The sequence below is a fragment of the Panthera tigris genome, chromosome C1 (genome assembly GCF_018350195.1).
Source record: "Panthera tigris isolate Pti1 chromosome C1, P.tigris_Pti1_mat1.1, whole genome shotgun sequence".
In the NCBI taxonomy this organism is placed as follows: domain Eukaryota; kingdom Metazoa; phylum Chordata; class Mammalia; order Carnivora; family Felidae; genus Panthera; species Panthera tigris.
This window is the reverse complement of record NC_056667.1, coordinates 130,429,983-130,457,343: the sequence shown is the minus strand read 5'-3', so window position 1 is coordinate 130,457,343 and position 27,361 is coordinate 130,429,983. Positions and strand designations below refer to the sequence as shown.

General features: G+C 34.5%; 1 protein-coding gene across 1 annotated transcript in view; it reads left to right on the top strand.

Annotated features, from left to right (window-relative positions):
- LRP1B (LDL receptor related protein 1B) overlaps nt 1-27,361 on the top strand; it is a 1,866,249-nt gene that overhangs the window by 1,725,232 nt on the left and 113,656 nt on the right. The window contains exons 72-77 of the mRNA XM_042994392.1: nt 964-1,086; nt 5,997-6,122; nt 7,098-7,235; nt 8,884-9,018; nt 12,268-12,387; nt 13,937-14,178. Coding sequence (XP_042850326.1) covers nt 964-1,086; nt 5,997-6,122; nt 7,098-7,235; nt 8,884-9,018; nt 12,268-12,387; nt 13,937-14,178 — 884 coding nt within the window. The remainder of the gene's footprint in view (nt 1-963; nt 1,087-5,996; nt 6,123-7,097; nt 7,236-8,883; nt 9,019-12,267; nt 12,388-13,936; nt 14,179-27,361) is intronic.

Genomic DNA, 27,361 nt, shown 5'->3' with positions numbered 1-27,361 from the left:
CCCAGCCTTATTATTCCCTCCAAAATTATTACTATTTTGGCTCCTTTGTATGTGATAAATATACTTAATTTTGAGTGAGTATATCCTTGCATTCTTCATGCTTTCTGTTGAATTGTGAAAAGAGAAAAAATGCAAACATTTACAAAATACACAAAAAAGTCACTACACTATTGCACAGTTTTTACCAGGATGACTATAATATTTCACCACATCACCAACTTCTGTTATAAACTTAACTATTTTTCTGTGACTTCAGAACTTTTTATTGGTTATTCTCTCTTTTAACAATTCAGTTTGTCAGTTTCCAGATACAGCTGAATTATCTAAAAATTTTAAAAGTGTCTTTTCTTTCCAAAACAACACAATTTTTTTTTAATTTTTTTTCTTAATGTTTTTTTTATTTATTTTTGAGACAGAGAGAGACAGAGCATGAGCAGGGAAGGGGCAGAGAGAGAGGGAGACACAGAATCGGAAGCAGGCTCCAGGCTCTGAGCCATCAGCACAGAGCCCGATGCGGGGCTCGAACTCACAGACTGTGAGATCATGACCTGAGCCGAAGTTGGACGCTCAACCGACTGAGCCACCCAGGCGCCCCAACAACACAATTTTTATAATGAAAACTAATACTATTTAAAACCTAAGTTTCTCTACAGTAACATAAAAATTATGTGAAATATAAGATAATTTATACTTAAAACTTCCTTCTACCATCGTGTCATTATTTTCTAAAGGAACTATGATATGCCTTGGTAACATCAGATTGTTTTGAAAAGTTAACGAAACATGAGTAACTAAAAAAAAAAATCTGGGATACTGCTTGTCCCTAGTGCTATACAGGAAAAAAGTGTAAGGAGATGAGAAACTAGATACTATGCTAAGAATTACAGGAATATGTGTCCTGCTGACTGGCATTAATTATGCTACATTTCTGTGTCTTTTTTTCTGTTTTGTTTTAAAATAAAGGAGGAAATATATGTAGAGCAGATGAGTTTCTCTGCAATAATTCCCTTTGCAAACTACATTTCTGGGTGTGTGACGGAGAAGACGACTGTGGAGACAACTCAGATGAAGCCCCTGATATGTGTGGTATGGCATTTCACATGGGTCTAGATTTTACTCTCATCTCTGAATCGAATGCACTGGCGTGAATCAATGAAGTGGGGAGGCGGACCACAAAGTCTGCCATCCTGTGGTTAGGTAGATAAAGTAAAACCGCAGATACAGCTTTTGTTCAGGCAATAAGAGATTACCCTGTCCAACAGCTGATGAATTTACAGAGAACCCTCTTACATCTGAACTTGCACATGTCAACACTACTCAAAGATAGTTATGGTCTGAACTGTAGAAGTTTCATATGAAGACTTTGGCTTTGTACCAAAGTGGTCCTTTAGGCTAAATCATTTTTTTTTTTTTGGACAGATAACCACATGGAAAAAATGTGAATAATAAAATCATGTAGTTCCACAAGTTACCCACTACTGAGACCAAGGTTGTTCAGAGAAGGAAGATCTATATGAAGATAATATGTGAATATATTAATATATTTAACATGTAAATATATCATTATATTTTAATATTTAAATATATTAAAATATATATTATTTATACATATATATTCTATGTTATAAATATAAATATATTAATAGATTTTTATATATATTTAGATGTAGGCAGAGAACTGAAATTAGGAGTTATTTAATATTTTAATCTGAAAATCCTAAAAAAGTTATTGTTTCTTCCAATTCAAGTTACTCTTAACTGATAATTGTCAAGAGCATACTTACGCAACCAACAACTATCAATGTCCAATTTTCTTATATGTAGCAGAAATTTTTAGCCCTTATTATTATTATTTGTATCTAATCTCAGCAAAAATGTATTTTACCACTAATTTAAAGAAAAATACTACTACTTTGGATACAATTAAATAGCACATCAAGTGAATTAAAGAAAACATAGACTGAGTGAGTATACATACTCAAATTCTTTGTTCTGTTTGGTGCACCAGGTTAAACCAATATTTTTGAATAGATGATGACATTGAATACTGACATTACAATTGAATAAAAATTCCAAAACAAGAAGACAGCTTTATTTTTAAAGGGATTTAAAACATAAAAATGACAGTTTTTGGAGAGTGTTCTCTGCAGACACAACTGATCAGAGACATAACTAAGTTTTAATTTTTGTGTTACATAATCTTGCAAAATGGATTCTAGAGAATCACTAGAGATTTTATTGTGTCTGAATTATAATATATGGAAAATACGAACTTATCTACCAGTTTCGAGCCAGAACCTATTATTTTTATAAGTTATGTATATATATAAAATTATATATGTGTATATATTTATGTAATTATTTTTCTATTGTCTATTCCACTTCCGTACACAACTAGTGAGTAGAATAGCAAATGGTCGCTAACTAATTAACCATGTGAGGCTCCAGAGTCAGAGCCCCAGGACTACTTTCAGGGCCAGGAAGTGAGTCTCAGTGACAGCTGCTGGAAAACTTAAACTACATCCAGCTTGATTCTGTGCATGTTTTTACATTCCCCTTGGTCATCAGTATAAACATTGAGGCAATCTGTTATGTACCAGCGACTGTGCTAAGTAATTGGGATTATTAAAAAAAAAAAAAATGAACAGCACATGGTTCTCTCTGACAAGATCTTAATCTGACTGTACAAATCAGAATTTTCATACATTGTATTTCAAGAAATGGTGGAATTAAGTAAAAGGTATAAGTAAGATGGAGAGGAATAAGATGAGGTCTGCATAAAGAGGAATTCAGAAAGCTACAGTTTTGAAAGATCCAAACTAAAATAGACTGTAGACATTATGAACAGCATGAAGAAAAGTGTCATTCATTCACTTAATAAATATTTGTTAAGTTAGAGACTATTATTTTTAGTAATATAATGATGAGAGAAACAGACATGGACCCTGACTTCACAGAACTGAGAATCTAGTAGAATAGGGATTCAAATGATCTAAAAAATATATATGGCTATAAATGACGATACATGCACTGACAAAAAAGTAGAGTAAGTTATAAAAGAATAGACCCAGAGGGATTTTATTCAATCTTGGGTTATGGAAAATAACATTTGAGTTACAGTCTGAGAGATAAATCATTGCCAAGTAGGTGAAAGGGATGGGGTGGAGGGAAGGTGGATGACACAATGTTGTAGACAAAGGAAACAAGATGTAGACAGACCCTGAAGCAAAGCAATCCATAGCTTACTGGAGGAACTGAAAGATCCATGTACTTGGAGCGTGCAGAACAGGTAGATATTGGTTTCAGGTGAAACTGAAGAGACAGGAGACTCTAGAACCTTGTAAATCTCTATAAGGATTTTTAGGTTTAGCCTAAAAACAATTAGGAATACTAAAATGTTTTAAGCAGAACAGTTCTATAGTCCTATTTATATTTTACAAATACTGGATAGAAAGGTGCAAGTTTAAGTAAGATAATTGCTATACTCTAGGCAGGCCATGCTGTTAGCTTGGATTAAGATAATGATAGCACATGATGGCAAATATACCACAGATCTGAATGTGGTTTGAAAAACAAAATAAATTGGATTAAATAATAGAGTAGATATATGGGGCAAGGGAGAGGAAGTTACTAAGTATAATGTATAAGGTGTTTTTGTTTGCACCGTTGAATACATGGGGAACATAGGAAGAGGAACAGTATTGTAAGTAAAGATTAAAAGCCTGGTTTGAGAGACATTTGAGGAGACATTCAAGTATAGATTTCAAGTAGGCCCTAGATATTTGGTTCTGAAGTTTAAAAAGCTGGTCTAGAGTTATAAATTTGAGAGTCAGAATGGATACTGTGGAATTCTATGGGATAAAAAAGAGTCAGAATAGAATGGGAACAATGAATATTAATGAGACTGGTTGAACTAGAAAGTTGGGAAAGTAAGAGGTGGTGGGCAGAACTTGCAGCATTCAAATTAGTGGCTTTGTAAATGAAGCAATTGGAGGAAACAGTATATCCAGGTGCACTTATGTGGATCAGTTAGTGTTCTTACCTGCAAGCAACAGGAAATGTCATTGACTGAATTAAGAAGAGAAATTTCTTGAAATCTTCCAATCTTCACAACCTTCTAGGGCAGTGGGTGGCTTAGGTGAATTAGAGTAAAAGGTCATTGGGTATGAAAAACTCAAGGCTCTAAGAGGTACAGCTATTGGTCGGTTTGTTCATGTGGATATTGATGTCATCTAGGATGTGGAAATGAGTTTGGATTGAGAGCAATGACTATGAAGGGTGGTGCTACAGTCTTTAGTAAATTGGAGAGGGGGTGATGTTTACAGTAAAGGTTGATGAGAAAATGGCAATAAGAAAGATGTATAATCAAATGCATAATAGTTTTTGTTTTTATTTTTTTAAATAGAGCGTGATGATGTAACAAATTTCTGAAAGCTAAATTAGGAACTTAAGGGTGTATTTAAACATGAGATAATATGAGGTTGAAGTAATTTAAGAGGCATTCCTAAAAGACCTAAAGGGGAAGAACTATGCTTGGAGTGGGAACCAGATTTCAATTAAACCAAGGAGGTCAAGAAAGAAGGAGTATGGCATATTTAAGGAGCTAATAAAGTAATATTGCTGGAATTTTAAGAGATACAACAGATGAGTCTGTAGGAGTGACAGGGACAAAGTAATGATCAGTCTATTATACCATGTAAAGTATCTTAAATATTATTCTGTAAGTGCTGGATAACTGTGGAAGAGATGATCAGATTAATGTGTCAGGTGGATTCTTCTGGTATCTTTTGGAAGATCTTACATTGGGCAGTGAAATGAAGACATTTAGGATTCTACTTCAGTTTTCTCTGTAAGAGATAATGAAGAGCCAAGGTATTGTAACTGGTATGCATGGAAAGAAGAAGGCAAGTTTGGGGACTGTATCAGCAGGACTGTTGACTAATAAGAGTTGAAGGTCAATAAGTGGAATGCTTTAGAATAATCCCAGACTGTGGCTATGATGTACTACTAACTGAACTATGGAAATAACACATAGTTTATGCTCAGGGAGAAGGAAGTAATGGGAAGGTGATAAAGAATGGGGTTTTGACTTACTGAATTTGAAATTCTTGAGGGGATATCCTATAATCAATTATGAGATACTAGAATTATATAGTGAATTGAAAGTTTGAAGGGTATTGTGTCAAGTAAATCCATGAGAATGAGAAGATCAGCAGAGAATTCAAGAGTGAGGAGATCAGAAAACCAATGAAAGAGCCCTGGAGTATTCCACATGTAAAGATAAAGAGTCATTAGAGATGTTTCCTACTCCAAGGGTGGAAGTCTTCAGTTAGATAATGAAGGATAGGACAGGATAAAATTCTCCAGCTTTCACTGTTGTCTCTTTTACACACACACACACACACACACAGATACATATATACACACATATTAAAAATAAATAACAAAGATCATCTATGTGACTCAAATACATATTCACACATTTCTGTACAGAAACACAGAGTAAGAAACACAGTTATAGTATTGTTGGGACATTTTTTTCACTGGATGACCTATTTTCAAATTTGGGCCTGTAACATATGCTTGCTCAAGCTCTCTTCTGTGTGAAATTGCTCTTTCAAATAGCTAAGTGTCCTGCCATGTTGTATAAACCGCAGGCATAAATTAATTTGGTACACCAAGTGAAGTCAGCTAAGATAAGGCATCTGGAAATGAGACCATGAAGTTTGGCTCTTTTTCTTACTTTATTTCATTGCAGCTGTGTACTCTTTTCTGTAGTTAATATAAATAACTAGGATCATAGCTTCTATTATCACACATTTTCTAGTACCTGCATGTAGGCAATTTCCACAAAAAAAGATATTCATAAAAACTAGATTATGGATTTCAAAAGAAGGAAACAACAAAAAAAGAAAGACCAAAACAAACAAACAAACAAAGAATTGTAAGTCGTGACCCAAAGGAACTGCTTTGTCTTTTTCTTTTTTTTTTTTCAGCCAAGTTTCTTTGCCCACCCACAAGACCTCACAGATGCAGAAATAACAGAATATGCCTGCAGCCTGAGCAAATGTGCAATGGGATTGATGACTGTGGGGACAATTCCGATGAAGATCACTGTGGTGGTAAATCCATTTAATGTGAAATAATTGATTCAGTGACAGCTACAAGATAATATAATGGTTTGGGGGCTCAAAAAATTAAAAAGAAGTATTTTCCATGTGTCATGTCTGAGGGTATTTTTTTTTCAGACACTTGCTTTTCTGACAAGGTATGAAAATAATCTGCTAACATTCATTTGAATAGTAGAGCTATGTGGCTTTATGCAAAGTCTCTGCTAGTCTGTAAATCTCTATTGGTTATACACACTTTATTGCAGAAAATACTGCAAGAGAGAAAAAACATGGTGGTTTCAAAAGGTTCTCTGTTAAACAGCTCCTGGAGGGGAGAGTGCTAACAAAGATTGTATGTCTGTATACACAATCCTTTCTTCACAGTTGTGAAATTAACAAAACTCTTAAAACCAAAGGCTTTACTAATATATGTAGCAAAATGATTTTGTGACAAACCCTGACTGGAACTGGTCTGAGGAAGTTTGTATTACTTTAAAAAGAAAGTCCCATTTAGGGTGAAATTCAAACATTTTCTTGTGGAAATACAGCGTTACTTATTACAGGGTGAATGAACTGTTATTTTTCTGAAAGTCCAGAATTTCAGAATCTTTTTATTTGGCCTACGAGCTTCAAATAAATGATCATGGAGCCATATTTTTCATAGTGTTTAGTAAGAACCTGTTAATTTACTCAATAAATTTGTTTTGGGGGCATCTGGGTGGCTCATTTGGTTAAGCACCTGACTTTGGCTCAGGTCATGATCTCACAGTTTGAGAGCCCTGCGTCCAGCTCTGTGCTGACAGTGAGGAGCCTAGAGCCTGCTTTGGATTCTGTGTCTCCCTCTCTCTCTCTGCCCCTCATCTACTTGTGCTCTCTCTCTCTTTCTCTCTTTCTCTCTCAGAAATAATAAATGAATAAACTTAAAAAATGATTTAAAACATGTGTTTTTATTCTTTGAAGCACTAATCATTTTTAATGACTTTATAGGTAAGCTTACATACAAAGCAAGACCATGTAAAAAAGATGAGTTTGCTTGCAATAATAAAAAATGTATCCCCATGGACCTCCAGTGTGATCAACTTGATGACTGTGGAGATGGTTCAGATGAACAAGGCTGCAGAATAAGTGAGTTTATTTTCTGTTAAAGTGTAGCAACATTCAAGTTCAACTTCTACTTCAACATGACTAAAATTTTCTTTACTGGTGTAACAAAATACTGTTTTCAAAGGCTTACTTGATGCCTTTTTTTTTGTAAGCCTTTGCCAAAGCAGCCTTAGAATGCCAGTTAAATTAATATCAGAAAGCATGAGATGGAGGAAGTTGATTTTAGAATGACTATCCTTGTTAGTACTGAACCTGAGATCTCAATATCCAATTACAGACTTTGATGTCAGCAAATAAATCTATATTCCTTAATATTTTATTTTATAAAGTATAAATTTAATATTTTTTTTGCCTCTTACAATATTTGAGTGAAAGATGGTCAAGGTCTTAATAATTTATTCCATGTTTTAAAATTTTAATCCATTGCCAAGTTATTCTTAAAGAAGACATTATCATTTTATGTCTTAGAGTGTGATGATATTTGACTTATTAGACCTTGGTTATTTTTGTGTTGGATATTTGATATCTGATTTTCCACATTAAGAAAAATAGCCAAACTTATGACTCTAAATTCAGATTTCTCATAAAAGTCATAAAATACTTCCTATTATGGGGTCTCATTTCTTCACATTATGCATCTGAATTATTCCTCACTGAGTGATGAAACAATACCCACCAGGATATGGTCACATATATCTCAACTGAGGTCTAAGTCTACTGGTGTACCTTAATTAATTATAAAATATTCAAGAATCAGTGGGATGAATAATGGTTACAATTCTCATAATTAAAGTTCTCATATTTCAAAATCATCTGACATATGTAAGTAAAATAGAGCTAATTCAACATTATTTTCATGATAATTTTCCTCTCATTTATTTGCATTCTAAAATGTTTTCTGGAAGGGTGCCTGGGTGGCTTAGTCAGTTAAGCGTCTGACTCTTCATCTCAGCTCAGGTCTTCATCTCAGGGTCATGAGTTCAAGCCCCAGGTTGGACTCCATTCTGGCTGTAGAGCCTACTTAAAAAAAAAAAAAAAAAAAAGTTTTCTGGAATTGGAGATAAAGCCATGAAACTGCAACTACTATGCTGGAATTACAAATAACACATAGTCTGCCCTGACTTTTTTAACAGTCCACGACCACTGGAGCGTGTTCCTCCTCGAATATATTTTCAAGAGAAAAAAAATTTTAAGAACTGATGATTTAGCATACTTGCTTCAGTAACATGGTAGTACCCTTGACCGAATTCCTGAGTACTAAATTTAGGTTAGCAATCAATGCCCACATCTTTAGGTAGCTTCTAGGAACCATTTGATTCCTAGAGAAGGATGTAGTACTCATATATCATAACATTGCAGTGATAACTTGTCATTAGAAATATTGACTCTTGACTTCCTTTTACATAGTAGTGTACTTCAATTACAGCTATAAATATCAGCTATTGACAGTTTGGCCTAAACTATATTTAATATAAATGAGTTCAGTTTTTTATCTGCTTCTATACCTGTATAAGAAATAAGGGCTTATGTAAAGAGAAGATCATAATCTTATAAATTCAAGAAGAGTTATCTATGGAATAATAAATATAATTTCAAATTAAGAAAAAAAGTAAACTCCCACTTCAGGAATTAGAATTATATTAGTTTTGATGGTATTTTTAAATCCTAGCTCCTGCTGAATATACCTGTGAAGATAATGTGAATCCGTGTGGAGATGATGCATATTGTAATCAAATAAAAACATCTGTTTTTTGTCGCTGTAAGCCTGGATTTCAGAGAAACATGAAAAACAGACAGTGTGAAGGTATAGTACATTTCCTCAACAGCTTGCTCTTAAATCTTTAGGTAATAAAAGACTCATGAGGCTGCTAAATTGTGAGATGACATGGGACTGATTTTCATCAGAATGGTGTGTGTCTACGGGATACCATTTTACCTACAAGAGTGGAAGTCCTTGGGGTCAAGAGCCTGTTTTGTTTGCATGGCTAAGCTAACCATTTCTGGGGCTACAAAGCCTTTTCTATAGCAGATTCGACCTGTAGGAATTTCAATTGTACTGTTACAACTCTGTTTTGAAATGCAAATAACAAAATTGCTGGTTCAGGAACTATTGAAGAATTAGAGACACTTCATGAAAGAACATGTTTATAATGACCCATTTCTCTTGAGTTGTGGCATTTACAGTGCTGCAATAGGTAATTCACTTTAGAGAACTGTGGGCTTTTGTCCTAACACCATGTCTTAAAACAGTGCTTTATATTATCAAGAGTGCCTTCTAAAATTTAAAGACAGGATCTAAGCAAATCTCTGTCAACTTACTTGAGATCATTTAAAACTTGAGCATATAGGATAGCCAGGATCTCATAGTAAATTATAGGTAAATATAACATACGTCAGACCTTTAACTATAGAACCATGAAATACAGACCTATATATATGTACTACCAGTTTCTCCTCTAAATTGATATCATTGTGATTAGAGCCAAACCTAAATTGTGTTAAATCTGGCTTATCTAGGCTAAATTCAAGTGATAAAGTGCTTTCACCTACCAGCTTTCTTCTCTACTATCTCTGATATTCTGGGATAAAGAAAAATGATTTTGTGTTGTGTTAATCAAAATGAGATTATTGAAATGAATTAATTATATTCACCCAAAAGGGGAAGAAGTATGACCATGTCATATTTATGTACATTGTGAATTATATACTTGTATGGATTATTCATGACATTTTATTTCCCATTAACATGTTAACACTGAAAACTGACAGCCTAGGTTTTCTCTATTTTAATAAAAAAAAGCAAATTATTTCTCAAGACTATATTATTTATTTTCCCCCAGACACTTTGTATCAATTGTATATAAACGTGCACACACACACACACACACACACCCTCTTCAAGATTTTCATTTCAAATAACATTAATTTTCTAACATTTATTTGTGAATAGTGGGCTCTATTTCTGTATATACTTACTAAATTTAAAACTCCCATTCTCAAAAGTTTCTTTATTTTTAATTATATTCTTTGCAAGCTATAAGCTTCAACTATACTCTTCATTTTAAGTTGCTACAAATCCAGTATTTTTGTTGTGTAAATTAGCAACTTCTGAACTCCAATAAAATTTGTATCTTTACTAAATGAAGTTTTGATGGTAAGGAAAAGCAATTTGATTTGGTACAGAGGAAGGGAAAGACATTACTTTGATTCATAATTCAAAGAATTCAAATGTGTTTGTGTTCTTCCTATATAGCTCAAAAAGAGAATAAGAAATCACTATTTGATGTTAGAGTCAAAACACTTTAATTAGAATACATAAAGGGAAGACAAATTAAAGAAAATAACAGCAGAGAAGTAGAAATGGATTAATAGTTACTATGTGCCAAGCACTGTTCTAGGTACACGACATGTGTGAGATTCTTCCTCTCCCTTCAAAAGTTCACAGTACAGACATTAGTATATACATATATACTAAAAATATATGTGTATTTTTAAGTAATCTCTCTGTGCAATGTGGAATCACAACCCTGAGATCAAGAGTCACATGCTTTACCAACTGAGCCAACCAGACGACACCCTGACATTAGTATAGAGGTGAGAGACAAGGAGAAAATGGTGATTCTGGCCAATATGAGACCATGGGAGGGATTTTGAATCCACATCAAAGGGAAACCAAAAAAATCAAATAACATCCTGTTCAAAGTTACAGGTGTCAAACAAATCAAGTACATTTATTGTAATGCTTTTTTGATGGCTAAATGCTGATAAGATATACTTTGCCTTATCCCTGGTACAATATTCACTAACAATACAGTTTTCATCTCTTTACCCTACGTTTCAATCCAACACAGAAATGAATTGTTGTGAAAGTACTTAAGTTCACCTTGGGCAAAGTATCACAGTAGAGACAACAGCATCAGAAAGCCTTACACTGTCATTTGCAAGTGTTTGTGGGAAAGTCCTGATCTCTACCACTGAGGCTTTGGAACACAGTTGAGAGTTAAATGAAAGATAATTATTATTGTTCAGCTTATTCTTGAATTTTCTAATTCAAAAGAAGGATTTATCTCACAATTTATTACATAATTAGGGCAACTATACATGATATAAGAAGCAGAGAAATTATGCTGAGAAAGCAGTAATTCACTAGAATAACCTGATGTCATTGCTGGCCCTGCTTAAGCCATTAAAATTAGAGGCATGTGTTAAGCCACAGAATATTGCCTGTGATTTATTTATTTATTACTTATGGTGTATGTATATTTATTTACTTATAGACATTCATAGTTTTGTTGTTTATTTTACATAGCCCTTCTGGTAACATCATCACATCGTATTTTTGAAGCCAGAAGTGTGTTACAAAGTGTAGCTATATCTTCACTTTTTGCCAAGAATTGTGTAAAATGAAGGGAATAAAATAAATGAATAATAATTTAAACCCTCAAGGTACTGACAGTCAACTAGGGGACATGAATATATGACCACATATATGAAATGTAGTATATACAGGGCTGTAAGAGAGATCAGGTGGAGAAACTATGGGATGGATAGTCACTACCATCCCATGGTGGAGAACAATGAAGGCTTTACTTCAGGTGGATCTTGAGAGATGAGTATAAATTCTCTATGTGAAGGTGGGCAAGAGGATTATGGGACATTATATGATATGTACAAAGGTATGAACATAGGTAATCAGTTACCCGATTAAAAGGAAACCTAAAGAAGTGTTTGTTTGTTTTTGTTTGTTTGTTTGTTTGTTTGAGTGAATGAAAATACTAAGGAAGTTTGAAGAGGTATTTCAATGTTTTGGTTTAAAAAGCAATCAACAAACACTTGATGAGTTATTATAGTGAAACTATTATGAAAAAATAATTGTTATGGCCAGAAAATATGACAAAGCAAGTCACAGACTTGAGATTTTTTAAAAGACAATGAAAGAAATAGCAGTAAAAAAGTTGAAGGAAGAAAAATAAATTTGTCTTTTTTGAAATGTGGAAAGAATGGGAGTCTCTTTGGGAGTATGATGATGCTATTTAGAGCTCTTCTCTTCTAGACCTTAATGAATGTTTGGTGTTTGGCACATGTTCCCACCAATGTATAAATGTGGAAGGGTCATATAAATGTGTGTGTGACCAGAATTTTCAGGAAAGGAACAACACCTGCATAGCAAAAGGTAAGGTTTTAACAATTATTTCAAATGCTGTTATAACTGCTATAAAGATCTTATGGGGAAAACAACATTTCATGTTATATTTTAGCCTTAATGCCTGAAAATATAAATAAATCTCTTTAATACTGACCTATTTGCCCAGGTGATTAGTTATCATTCTTAATTAATCTAATCTGGGATAGGTTTTAGACATAACTGTCAAATACATGGTTACTGTTAAGATCACTTTGTGTTTGAAAAATCTGTTCAAAAGGGAAAAGTTTAAAAGCCGATGTGATAGAATATAAAGTATCTTTCTTCATCTACTCTCAGTGTATTTGAGAAATATTTTTATACCAATGAAATAACAGGTTAAAGTTAGCATTATAAGGAGAATGGAATTTTGAGTAAGAATTTTAAAGGTTTTAAAATAAAATCATGCTTTAATTCAGACCTCCTTTACCTAAGACTATAATTTTAAAACGTGAAGTCAGGTATTTGGGGCTTTTTTAGGTATTGATTTTAATGCTTTTTTCCTAAACTAATAGTAAAAACTAATGTTTTTTACTAAATAACATTGTAACATATTATTGTTTATAGTACATAATTGGACAACGTTCATAGGACAGTTATTATCAGTGGAAAACAACATGATATAGTGGATGGGCTGTAGAGGTAGATGTACTTGAATTTGAATCCTAGTATTGCCCCTCCTTTGCAATCTGTAGCATCGGGGAAGTTATTAAACTCTCTGAGCCTCATTTCCTCATCTGTAAAATGTAAATATGAATCCTTACTTTCCATGACTGCCATAACATAGCTAACATAACCAAGTGAGAACCTGTGGAGCTGAACTATACTTAGTTGTTTGTTCATTTAATTTGCAGATAGTATATATGCAATTCAATCTTTATGGTTTCATTAATATTTTAGTTAATATATTCAGAATTCACATTAGGGTTTTACTCGTCTCAGTATACAAATGACATTAGTATCGTATTGTAGCTGTCAAAACTTCAAGCTATAAGGACCCACGAGCAATGCTCTAGACACATTAATGTAGTAAATGCTAATATCATATTATAATAATAAATTAAAAAATATTATAAATACATAAGTATTAGAAGAAGACTCTCCACCTCTTAATTTTAATTTCTTAACCTAAAGCAACTCAGATGCATAAACTAAAATCTCAGGAATGTTTGAGGCTTAATGAGTACACAATGTAACATCTGAATATTGAGAATCAAAGCATTAGAACATTATGCATTGCAATTAATAAAATAGAAATCTCTCTTTATGAATAGGATATATACTACAAACACCTAATTTCTAGCCATAAACTAAGCTTTGCCCTGAGAAAACTGACATCAATAACTTCTTAGAAGTGTCTAGGTTAGCGTGTATTAGAAATAAGTCATGAAGACTAAAACATGACATAAAGTTGGTTGATTTTTATTAAGCAAGAAAATGTGTTAAGAATAATAATTCAAGATAATTTAAAAGTACAATTATTGCTTTTACTTTAGTTGAAATTTACTTTATTTTTGTATTTCATTATAATAATCTCCAGGCTCTGAAGATCAAGTTCTCTACATTGCTAATGACACTGATATCCTGGGTTTTATATATCCATTCAACTACAGTGGCGATCATCAACAAATTTCTCATATTGAACATAATTCAAGGATAACAGGGATGGATGTATATTATCAAAGAGATATGATTATTTGGAGTACTCAGTTTAATCCAGGCGGGATCTTCTACAAAAGGATCCATGGCAGAGAAAAAAGGCAAGCAAACAGTGGCTTGATTGTAAGTAAATAACATTGACTATTTGAAGGCTTATAACCTTCCACCTCCCTGCTTTTTTTGTTTTTGTTTTTGTTTCTTATCTATCACAATATCTGACTATAGGAGGTAACTAATACATTCAATAATTTTTCCCAATATTCTCCCTGTATAAAAATAAAACATTTCCCTACTCATTTATTCTCACAGCTGCATATGATTTAATTGTATGATACTATGTTTTTGTTTTAATACATTTGCTTTAGCTATACAAGAATAGTAATGAATAATACCTGTTACTTCTAGTGCATTTTATATTTTGTATTATTTAACATTATATTATGATGTGAGTTTTTTTCATCATGATGTGAGATTGGGAATCATTACTTTTTCACATTAGAAAATAAACTGCCAAAAATATGCAGGGAATATTGTTTCATTTTTAACATTATCAGAAATACACTTCTCTTCTAGGGCAAAAATCAACTCAATTGTGTAACCATTTCTTCTCAGTCTTGATAACTATATTTCAGGGAACATCCAAAACAGAGCAATATTTTTTGCTGGTATGTGATGGACATGTTGATTATCGTGGTTATTCCTTTTGAGAAAAAATAAACTAGAACATTTGTTTAGATCTGTGGTTGTACACTATCCTTTTTTTTGTTTGTTTGTTTTAGGGCATGTCAATTTATTGTGTATTTTCTATTTTGAAGTAACCTGGGAGAAAATTGACAGATAAATACTTATTTTTATGGGGCATGGCCCATTCCCATACAACCAAAAAGTCAAGTGCTAAAACAGTAGGATATAATTGAAGCTTTGTATTTGAAAAGAATCAGAAGCACCTATCTGGAAGACTTTACTATCTTTTACAGTGGTATCTACCATAAAAAATTGAACTTCATGAATACCATTTGAATGAAATTTGGAAGGTATTTTTATCAGGTAGATCACAATAATCTGGTTTTAAATGAAGTCATATTAACTTTCTAATTCAGCTTAGATTAAATTAACTTGAGTAAAAATCCATATACATCAGAGTTGTTTCTTCAACTCCTTCCACACCAAAACACTGTTTTATATACCACCTTTAGTTCTATTAAGAACAGTTCTAGGAGAAAGGCAAGAAATTTACTAGATCACTCTGTCTTTCTTCACTCACTCACTTGCTATCAGCCAAAGGTTGGTCAGTCTTAACTAGCTTTAGCTTTCTGTATCCATAAAACACAAATCTGCTTTGCAACAACATTGCTCCTATGGTACCATTTCATCTCTTATTAAAATGAAGTGATAAAGAGTATGTACTGTGGAGTTACATTGCCTGGGTTTTAATTTTGTTCTTATTGCTTATTAGCCTTTTAGCTTCTCTGCCCTCTCTATTTCATGAGGTTTTAGTGAGGAATATATATATATGTATATGCATGTACACACATGTACTGTATTATGTTAGTGTTAGTAGTTCTTGGCACATAATAAGCACTATATAGATGATTGCTATTAACATGATGATGATGCCAATGATGACCATGATGATGATAATTGACAAGATAATTTTCTCTATGATGCATATTATCACATGAAAAATTATTTGTAACTTACTTTTGTCTGAATTTTATTTTCTAAAAATATATCTTGAATTTGATACAATTTTTTCAGTAAAGCTTATTTGATAGTTATTTTAGTTTTGTCCTTGGGGAGATTAATTATAATCAATGTCTTCTAGTAAGCAGAGTTTATTGTAGATCAGAAACCAAATTTGATTACTGTTTGGTAATTAAGATTTTATTCTTACACATAAAAATATATAAATATATGTGTTTTATGTGTATATTATATGTTGATGTGTATATATTTTAATTTTTAATTTTATGACTGTACTATAGAATCTTTTGCAACTAATGGTAAAGCTATTGATTAACGTTTTCCTCATAGGATGTGAAACCTCATTTTATCTTTTAATGGAAGTGATTACATGTGTTGTATCATCTAGGCTTTGGTTTTCTCTCTTTCTTCAGACCTACCCACGGCTAACAGTATTTACTAGGTATATTTTCTAGGATCCCATCATAGCTGATTAAATGTCATGATTTGAAGATTGGAACCTCTGAGCCATGAGTTTTAGGACCATGTTCTAGACATTGAGCACTCCATAGAAATTCCAACCAACACACTGCAAACAAAACAAAACTTAAGGCTATACAGATGAGGGAAATCTTTTAACTTCACTTCCTAAATCTCTTTTGTAACCCTGATACCTCAATATTATAAATATGGAGTAAGTCCATTCTTAACATCTTTCTTTTTTAATAATTTATTGTCAAGTTACCTAACATACAGTGTATACAGTATAGTCTTGGCTTCGGGAGTAGATTCCTATGATTCATCACTTACATCCCAACAAGTGCTCATCCCAACAAGTGCCCTCCTCAAAGTCCATCACCCATTTCTCTACCCCTACACACTGTCCCCCTATGAACCCTCAATTTGGTCTCTGTGTTTAAGAGTCTCTTATGGTTTTCCTCCCTCTCTGTTTGTAACTTATTTTTCCTTCCCTTCCCCTATCGTTTTCTGTTAAGTTTCTCAAATTCCACAAATGAGTAAAAACATATGATATCTGTCTTTCTCTGACTTATTTCATTTAGCATAATACCCTCCTCCAGTTCCATCCATGTTGTTGCAAATTCATTCTTTTTCACTGCCAAGTTGTATTCCATGTATATATATAACATACACACACCACATTTTCTTTATCCATTCATTAATGGATGGACATTTGGGCTCTTTCCATACTTCGGCTATTGTTGATAATGCCACTGTAAATACTGGGGTACATGTGCCCCTTCAAAACAGCATCCCTGTATCCTTTGAATAAATATGTAGTAGTACAATTTCTGGGTTGTAGGGTAATTCTGTTTTTAATTTTTTGAGGAACCTCACACTGTTTTGAGAGTGGTTGCACCAGTTTGCATTCCCACCAACAGAGAAAGTGGGTTCCCCTTTCTCCACATCCTTGCCAACATCTCCTGTTCCCTGAGTTGTTATATTTAGCCACTTAACCAGTGTGAGGTGGTATCTCAATGTGGTTTTGATGTGTATTTCCCTGATCATGAGAGATGTTGAGCATCTTTTCATGTGTCTGTTAGCCATCTGGATGTCTTCTTTCGGAAAAGTGTCTATTCATGCCTTTTGCCCATTTCTTCACTGGATTATTTGTTTTTTGGGTGTTGAGTTTGGTAAGTTCTTTTTAGATTTTTGATACTACCCCTTTATCAGATACATCATTTGCAAATATCTTTTCCCATTCTGTTGGTTGCCTTTTACTTTTGTTGATTGTTTCCTTTGCTGTGCAGAAGCTTTTTATCTTGATGAGGTCTCAATGGTTCATTTTTGCATTATTTCTCTTGCCTTTGGAGACATGTAAAGTGAGAACTTGCTGTAGCCAAGATCAAAGAAGTTGTTGCCTGTTTTCTCCTCTAAGATTTTGATGATTTTCTGTCTCACTTTTAGGTCTTTCATCCATTTTGAATTTATTTTCGTGTATGGTTTAAGAAAGTGGCACAGTTTCATTCTTCTGCTTGTTGCCGCCCAGCTCTCCCAGCACCATTTGCTGAAGAGACTTTTTTCCATTGGATACTCTTTCCTGCTTTGTCAAAGATTAGTTGGTCATACATTTGTGGGTCCATTTCTGTGTTCTCTAATCTATTCCATTGGTCCATGTGTCTGTTTTTGTTCCAGCACCAGACTGTCTTGATGATTACAGCTTTGTAGTACAGACTAAAGTCTGGGATTGTGATACCTCCGGCTTTGGTTTTCTTTTTCAACATAACTTTGGCATTTTGGGGTCTTTTGTGGTTCTATACAAATTTTAGATTGTTTCTTCTAGCTCTGTGAAGAATGCTGTACTATTTTGATTGGGATTGCATTGAAGGTGTAGATTGCTTTGCGTAGTACTGACATTTTAACAGTATTTTTTATTCCAATCCATGAGCATGGAATGTTTTTCCATTTTTTTGTGTCTTCTTCAATTTATTCATTAGTTTTCTATACTTTTCAACATACAAATCTTTTCTCTTTGGTTAGATTTATTCCTAGGTATATTATGGTTCTTGGTGCAGTTGTAAATTGGATCTATTTCTTGATATCTCTTTCTGTTGCTTCATTATTGGTGTGTAGAAATGCAACCGATTTCTTTATGTTGATATTATATCCTGCTACTTGCTGAATTCATGTATTAGCTCTAGCAGTTTTTTGGTGGAGTCATTCAGGTTTTCTGTGTAGAGTATCATGTCATCTGTGAAAACTGAATGTTTGACTTCTTTCTTTTCCAGTTTGGATGCTTTTTATTTCATTTTGTTGTCTGATTGCAAAGCCTAGGACTTCCAACCTATATTAAACAACAGTGGTGAGAGTGGACATCACTGTCATGTTCCTAATCTCAGAGGGAAAGCTCTCAGTTTTTCCCCATTTAGGATGATATTACCTGTGGGCCTTTCATAGATTTTTTTTTTTTTTTGATGTAAGGTTATGTTCCTTCTATCCTGACTTTCTGGAGGGTTTTTATTAAGAATAGATGCTGTATTTTGTCCAGTGCTTTTCTCCATCTATTGAAAGGGTCATATGGTTCTTATCCTTTCTTCTGTTACTGTAATGTATCATGTTGATTGATTTGCAAATATTGAACCAGCTGTGCAGCCCAGGATTGGGCTTGATCATGGTGAATAATTCTTTTAATATACTGCTATATTTGATTTGCTGGTATCTTGTTGAGAATTTTTTATATCCATGTTCATGAGGGATATTGGCCTCTAACTCTCCTTTGTAGTGGGGTCTTTGGTTTGAGAATCAAGGTAATACTGGCTTCAGAGAATGAGTCCAGAAGGCTTCCTTCCTTTTTTTTTTTTTTTTTTTTTTTGAAATAGCCTAGAAGAATAGGTATTAACTCTGCTTTAAATGTCTGGTAGAATTCCCCTGAGAAGCCATCTGGCCCATGACTCTTATTTGTTGGGAGAGTTTGATAACCAATTCAATTTCTTTGCTGGTTATAGGTCTGTTCAAATTTTCTATTTCTTCCTGTTTGAGTCTTGTTAGTGTGTGGGTGTCTAGGAATTTGCCCATTTCTTCCAGGTTGTCCAATTTGTTGGCATAGAATTTTTCATAGTATTATCTGATAATTGCTTGTATTTCTGAGGGATTTCTTGTGATCTCTCTTCTTTCGTTTGTGATTTTATCTATTTGGGTCCTCTTTTTGAGAAGTCTGGTTCAAGGTTTATTATTGTTGTTTGTCCTTTCAAGAAACCAGCTCTTAGATTCATTGATCTGTTTTACTGTTTCTTTTTTTTTTTTCTTTTCTTTTTTTTTTTTTTTTTGATTCTGTATTGTTTATTTCTGCTCTAATCTTTACTTTTTCTCTTCTTCTGCTGGCTTTGGGCTTTCTTTGCTGATGTGTTTCTAATTCCTTTAGGTATGAGGTTAGGTTCTGTATTTGGGAACTTTCTTGTTACTTGAGATTGGCCTGGATTGCAATGTATTTTCCTCTTAGGACTACCTTTGCTTCATCCCAAAGTGTCTGGACTGTCATGTTTTCATTTTCATTTGCTTCCACATATTTTTTTTTTAATTTCTTCTTTAATTTACTGGTTGACCCATTCATTCTTTAGTAGGATGTTCTATAACCTCCATGTATTTGGAGGCTTTCCAAAATTTCTCTTGTGGTTGATTTAAAGTTTCATAGCATTGTGATCTGAAAATATGCATGGTAGGATCTCAATCCTTTTATATTTGTTGAAGGCTGTTTTGTGACCCAGTATGTGATTTATTTTGGAGAATGTTCCATATGCACTAGAGAAGAATGTGTATTCTGCTGCTTTTGGATGAAAAGTCTTGAATATATCTGTTAAGTCCATCTGGTCTAGTATGTCATTCAGAGCCACTGTTTTCTTACTGATTTTCTGCCTAGATGATCTGTCCATTGTTGTAAGTGGAGTATTAAAGTCCCCTACAATCACGGTATTGCTATCTACACATTTATTTATGTTTGTGATAAATTGATTTATACATTTGGGTTCCTTCACATTGGGGGCATAAAAATTTACAACTGTTAGTTCTACTTGAATGATAGACCCCTTAATTATAATATAATGCCCTTCTTCATCTCTTGTTGCAGTGTTTATTTTAAAAATCTAATGTGTCTGATATAAGTATAGCTACTGCAGCTTTCTTTTGACATCCAGTAGCATGATAGATGGTTCTCCAACCCCTCACTTTCAATCTGCAGGTCTCCTCATGTCTAAAATAAATCTCCTGTATGGGCGGCTGGGTGGCTCAGTTGGTTAAGTGTCTGACTTCGGCTCGGGTCATGATCTCACAGTTCGTGATTTCGAGCCCCACATCAGGCTTCGTGCTGACAGCTCAGAGCCTGGAGCCTGCTTTGGATTCTGTGTCTCCTCTCTCTCTGCCCCTTCTCTGCTCAAGCACTGCCTCTCTCTCTCTCTCTCTCTCTCTCAAAAAATAAATAAACCTCAATTTTTTTTTTAATAATAAAATGAGTCTCTTGTAGGCAGCATATAGATGGCTGTTGTTTTTTTTTAATCCATTCTGATACCCTGTATTTTTTGATTGGGGCATTTAGTCTATTTCCATTCAGAGTGATTATTAAAAGATATGGATTTAGTGTCATTGTGTTATCTGTAGGTTTCATGCTTGAGGTGATGCCTCTGGTCCTTTGTAGTCTTCGCTGCTTTCCACTCACAGAATACTCCTTAGGATCTCCTATATGGCTGGTTTAGTGGTCATGAACTCCTTTAGATTTTGTTTGTCTGGGAAAGCCTTTATCTCTCCTTCTGTTCTGAATGACAGCCTTCTGGATAAAGGATTCTTGGCTTCATTTTTTTCCTATTCAGCACATTGAGTATTTCATGCCACTCCCTTCTGTCTTGCTATGTTTTAGTAGACAGGTCTACTACTACCCGTATGTGTTTATCCTGGTAGTTTAAGAAGGCACATTGTCCCTACCTGCTTTCAGAATTCTCTCTTCATCTTTGTATTTTTTTCCAGTTTCACTATGACATGTCATGGTGTTGACCTGTTTATGTTGATTTTTAAAGGAGTTCTCTGTGCCTCCTGGACTTGGATGTCTGCATACTTCCCTAGATCAGGGAAGCTCTCAGCTATAATTTGTTCAAATAATCCTTCTGTCCCTTTCTCTCTCTTCTTCTTCTGTAACTCCTATGATATGGATATTATTTTGTTTCATTGAATCATTTAGATCTCTAACTCTCCCCTTGTGGTCTAGTAATTTCCTTTCCCTTTTTTTCTCAGCTTCATCATTTTCCATAATTTTATTCTGTTTCACCTATTCTCTCCTCTGCTTCTTCCACCACTGCATCTAGTTCATTTTGCATGTCATTTATAACATTTCTTAATTCATCATGACTAATTTTTAGGTCCTTGATCTCTGCAGCAATAGATTCTCTGCCATCTTCTATCCTTTTTTTCAAGCCCAGCTATTAGTCTTATGACTATTATTCTAAATTCTTGTTCATATATATTGTTTATATCTGTTTTGAGCAATTCTCTAGCTGTCATTTCTTCCTGAAATTTATTTTTAAGAGAATTTTTCCATTTCATCATTTTGGTTAATTTTTTATCTTTTATGCGTTTTAATAGCTTGTTATGTGTCCTGTACCTGTGAGTACTACTATATTAAAAAGGGGTCACACACTGTCCAGAGCCTGGCATTTCAGTGTTTTTGGAGTGGTTGCATGCACTCTGTTGTTGAATCTTTGGTGGCTTTATCTCACTGCTCGTAGTGGTGGACTGGACCTTCCGCCATGTGTGCTTTGATTTGTTCATTGAAGTAACCCTGGAAGAAAGGAGAAAAGTGGGAGAAGAAACCTTATCCCACACAAAGAGAGAAATGACAGGGGTGGAAAAAAAGACCAGGCAGAGAATCAAAGAAACTATAAGGCTTAATCCAGAGAGAGAGAGAGGAATATAAAGAAGGAGATACAGAAAAGGTATAAAAAGAATGGAGTAAAAATGCCTGATTAAACAGACAACCAGAACAGAGAAACAAAGAATGAAAATTATATATATATACATATATATGAAATATATATATGAAATTATATATATATGTGTGTGTGTATATATATATATATATATATATATATATATATGAAATAAGAATTGACCAAAAATCAAATCAGAAACTGAGGCTCATTCCAAAGGAGGAAGAAATAGAGAGTAGAAAGAAAAAGAAGGGAAAAGAGAAATAGAGTAAAAAGAAAAAGGAAATATAAATAATAACAACTTAAAAATTAAAAAAAAACAGACATCATACAAAACCTCAGGACAGTTGTCCGTTGGTGTCTGGAAACCAGTGACTGTGCTGTCTGTGCTGGTCTGGAGGAGAGGCTGTCTGGTTTGGTCAGTGTCAGTCCCATTCTGGTAGATAAGCAGTTACTTGGCACAGGGTTTGGTGCAAATGGGTGCCACCTCCACTGGGGGCCACTGTCCTGTTTCCTGAAGCCCCACTATGTTGATAATGGGGAGAAAAATGGAGACACCCCAATCTCTCCTCTCTGGACTGGGTGTCTCAAACCAAGCTGTTTAGGCAGCCCTCACAGAGTAGCCTGGGCGGCCTGGTTGCCCTGCTCCACATTCTCCCACACCTCCTAGGTGCTCAGCTGGGATTCAAAACTTGATGTCTTAAAGGACCCTGATCTGCAGGTACCTGGTTCTGGAGTACTGCCACTCTGCCCAGTAGACAAAGGGCCTCTGGCTGGTGCTTGCAGGGTCTTTTGTCCTGGGATGGGGGGTAATCTACCCACTTCCCACAGTACTCAATGGAGGGACTGTTCTCTCCCAGTACATCCCTGAGATTACTTTTGTGCCCTGGGGCCAGTTCCCCTCTCCACAAGGCACAAATACATGCTGGCTCTGGTCCAGAGAAACTTACACAACCCTGAAAACTCCAATCATTAGCTTCTAAGACTATTTGCAAAGTAGAAACTGGCTTTCTTAATATTTCTCATTCCCCAATCTCTGGTACAGAGAGGTTTTCCTCTTGTCCAAATGCAATGCCACACTTCCACAGCCTCTCTCTTCCTTTTGTTTCTCCACCAAAGGGGTTCCCCACTTTGGGCCTACACAGCCCGTTTTATCTCTCCCAATTTGCATACATGCACCTCTGTCCACCCAAGCTGTCTCTTTCTACCTGTAGAGATTTTTTTTTGTCACTCTGCAGCCTCTATTTCTCATATTCCAAGGGTTCTGGCCTCAATACTGCTGTGTTTGAGGGATGCAGGAAATTCCGCCATCTTCTCAAAGCCAAGAGACTTGACATCTTTTTTTTTTTACTGGTATTTATTTGTAAGAGAGAGAGACAGAGACAGAGTTGAGTGGCGGAGAGGCAGAGAGAAAGGGAGACACAGAATCAGAAGCAGGCTCCAGGCTCCAAGCTGTCAGCACAAAGCCCAATGAGGGGCTCAAACTCCGTAACAGTGAGATCATGACCTGAGCCGAAGTCAATTCTTAACCTACTGAGCCAGGCAGGTGCCCTGAAGAGACTTAACATCTTAATTTAATGAATAATGTGAATTCTCAAATGATTAAATGACTCATCTATGCCCATTCAGCTATATTGTGACCGAATTTAGAGTTTAACTTGAGTTTACTGTTACATCTCTTAGTCTCTACTTAATTTGAAAAACAACTATCATATCGAAGTAGGAAATTTCTAAAGTTTCTTCCAGATAGTAAATATATATGCTTTCCAAAAAACTGTATGGCATAGTTTATGTCTATCTAGTTGTTTACTTGGACAATTTGTATTTATTCCTCTGAAATTCAGCTTATGTATAAAGATTTGATGTTTTACCCCTCTGAATTACTCTGCCGTGTATCTGCTTTTTTTTGTTTTTTAATCATTCTCCAGCTAGTCATCCAATAATTTAATGAGCATGAAATCTATTTCATCTTCTAAGTTTTTATGCAAATAAGAAATGATACTGACCTGAGAATTCCCCACCCTTTGGAAAATGAAACTCAAGATTTTTCCCAAATCTGAATATGGAATATTGGTTTCTATCTCTGAATCCGTAGGTGAAAGAAAGCAAAATACAAAAATGAAACTATGGATTTTTACTTAAAACTGCTTTATCAGTGAACCAAATGGAAGAAGTTAGCCATGTGATAGTAGGATGTCTTGAAAGCATATTTACAGTTACTAAAAATATTGGAATATTTCCATCCCAGTAAAGTGTAGGAAAATAGTTGTATCAGAAATCAGAAGAAGACTTACTCAGACAACTAAATGTTAACTGAAGTCCATTCCAAAGGAAGGTAGTTTTCAATACGATCTTTTTTTGGAAGTCGTGAAGGGAATAGTCTTCTGTAATCTGTGAAAATGGCTTGAATACTAATTATGATTATAAATTTAAATTTCAAATGCAGTCTAAGTTATTTATAGATAGAAATGCTTATGATTTTCTAGCCCCCTGGGCTATACAAAATGGATGGAGTTTTTTTTTCCTTTAAGAAAATTAAATAATTTAAAACTTAAAAGGCTGACATGATTCAATCTATATGTAAAGCATAATGAGATTTCTGAATTTAAATTTTAGTAGTCAGAACAGAATATGACAGCATTATGCAACAATTGTACATACTTTCTGGCAATTTATCATTTCTAGTATGAAATGCTGTATAGCAAAGTACAGAATGACAAGCACTGTAAAGTAGGTCAATGTTTGGAAAAATGCAAATTACTTTAAAAATACAGATTCAATTTTTACCATTAAAGAGCTAAATATTCCTGAGCAAAACAAATGGTTTATCTGATTTACCTGATTTTTGAGAAATGAATATGAGATACCATTTTGGGCACATTCTTTATTGTGGCAGAGGAGGATGTTCAGAATGAACATGCTTACACTTTTATTCATTTATAATCATATCTTTTCCTCAACAAGTTGATTAAGCAATTATTTTTTCCTGAAAGCTTTTAAGAAAATATCCAACTTTTATTTCATAGGTTTCAATTTTTTTAATGTTTATTTTTGAGACATATTGAGAGCACAAGTGGGGGAGGTGCAGAGAGAGAGGGAGATAGAGGATCCACAGCATGCTCTGTGCTGAGAGCAGACAGCCCCATGTGGGGCTGGAACTCAAGAACTGTGAGATCATGACCTGAGCCGAAGTTGGACATTTAACTGACTGAGATACCCAGGCACCCCAATAGGTTTCAATTTTTTTTAATTTTTTTTTAATGTTTATTTTTGACAGAGAGAGAGGGAGAGGCAGAGCGAGAGGGAGACACAGAATCTGAAACAGGCTCCAGGCTCTGAGCTGTCAGTACACAGCTGGACACGGGGCTCGAACTCACGGACAGAGAGATCATGACCTGATCTCAAATGACTCGGACACTCAAACGACTGAGCCACCCAAATGCCCCAATAGCTTTCAATTTTTAACTGGAGTTGTAGCTATAAACCTCAAACCCAATATATGGGTTTGTGTGTACATCACACACACATAGACACATAGACACACACACACACACACGCACACACACATTAGGTGTGCATTAGGTGTGCATATGTACCCACACATAAGTGTATGTGTGTGTATGTGTGTACATATTTTAGCAAAAACTTCAAAGTCTTGTTTTAGGACCTTGGAATACTAGTAGAAATTGATAGTTTTTTTTTTCATTTTTTAATTTATTTTCTTTATTATTATAAATTTGTATTATTATAAACTCTATCATGAAATTGTCTATTCACTTGGCAAGAATACTTTTCAAGCCATCTGAGTTTATTCAAACAGTTAACAATTACAATCATTTATTATGATTACTTTGGAAGAAATCTAAAACTATCAAACCATTAAATTATTGCCATTTTGTGGCTTGATTATTGTTGATTGCATAAGACAGACACTCAGCAATACGTACTGAGTAGAGTTAAATGGTCGTGTAACAGTTGTAATCAATACTCAAAATTTTACTGAATGTAAATTTTATAAGGACTATATAAAACATGATTCCACAATTAATAATTCTGAGGCTATTATTGAATATATTGTATAGCATTTTAAAGTGAACCAGTCCAGTTTTCTCCATACCAAAAGCTTTATTTAAGGAGTTCTGTTTGTTAGGTTTGGTGTTCATTCCTGGGATGTAACATGATAACAGAGTCTTATTTTCTAAGAGTTTTTTTTTTAACGTTTATTTATTTTTGAGACAGACAGAGACAGAGCATGAACAGGGGAGGGTCAGAGAGAGGGAGACACAGAATCCGAAACAGGCTCCAGGCTCTGAGCTGTGAGCACAGAGCCCGACATGGGGCTCTAACTCACGGACTGCGAGATCATGACCTGAGCTGAAGTCGGCCGCTTAACCAACTGAGCCACCCAGGCGCCCCAGAGTCTTATTTTCATAAAGCTTATATTCTGGGGAGCAAAGACAAAGTCAAGTGAACTCATAAATAAATAAATGCCAAAACTTCCAATTTTGAAAATTATATTGCAGGAAATGCAGAATGGACCAAGAAAGAAAAACTCAGATATTCTAAGTCTTCTTTGGATAGGGTGATCAATAAAGGCCCATTTGAAGACAGGAGATTTGAGCTAAGACCTAAAAGATGAGGAGGAAGTAATGTCATTTATGTCTAAGACAACTATTTCACTTTTATGTACAGGATGGATTTGGTGGGGGAAAAGGTGGAACAGAAAGAGACCACATAGGAGGATTGTGCTCCAACCTGGTACACAAATAGTGGTAGGTTGCAGTATTATAGTCTCAAAATGGAAGGAGGTGAGTAGTTTAACTAACAATGTTTGCAGATAGAATGAATGTAGAAAATGAGGATAGGAAGGACTCAAGACCTAGATTTTACAAATTGATGGATTGTGAAAATGGTAAACTATGGGTTCAGTTTTAGTCATGACATCTAAGTGAGAGGCTGTAAGAGACCCAAGTGAGTTGCCAAATAGCCAGTGATGTATTCAAGTCTTGATCTTAGTCTCTGGACTGGAGATATACCTTCAGAAATAGAAGAATAGAGAAGATATCTAGAACCAGGAAGAGAGTACAGGTGAAGTAAAGAAGCACTCAGAAGCAAGCTCTGAAGGCAGATTAAAATGATGACAGTGAGTGTGAAGTGTATTAGGAGAATACAAGAGAATGTAGAGACACAGAAAC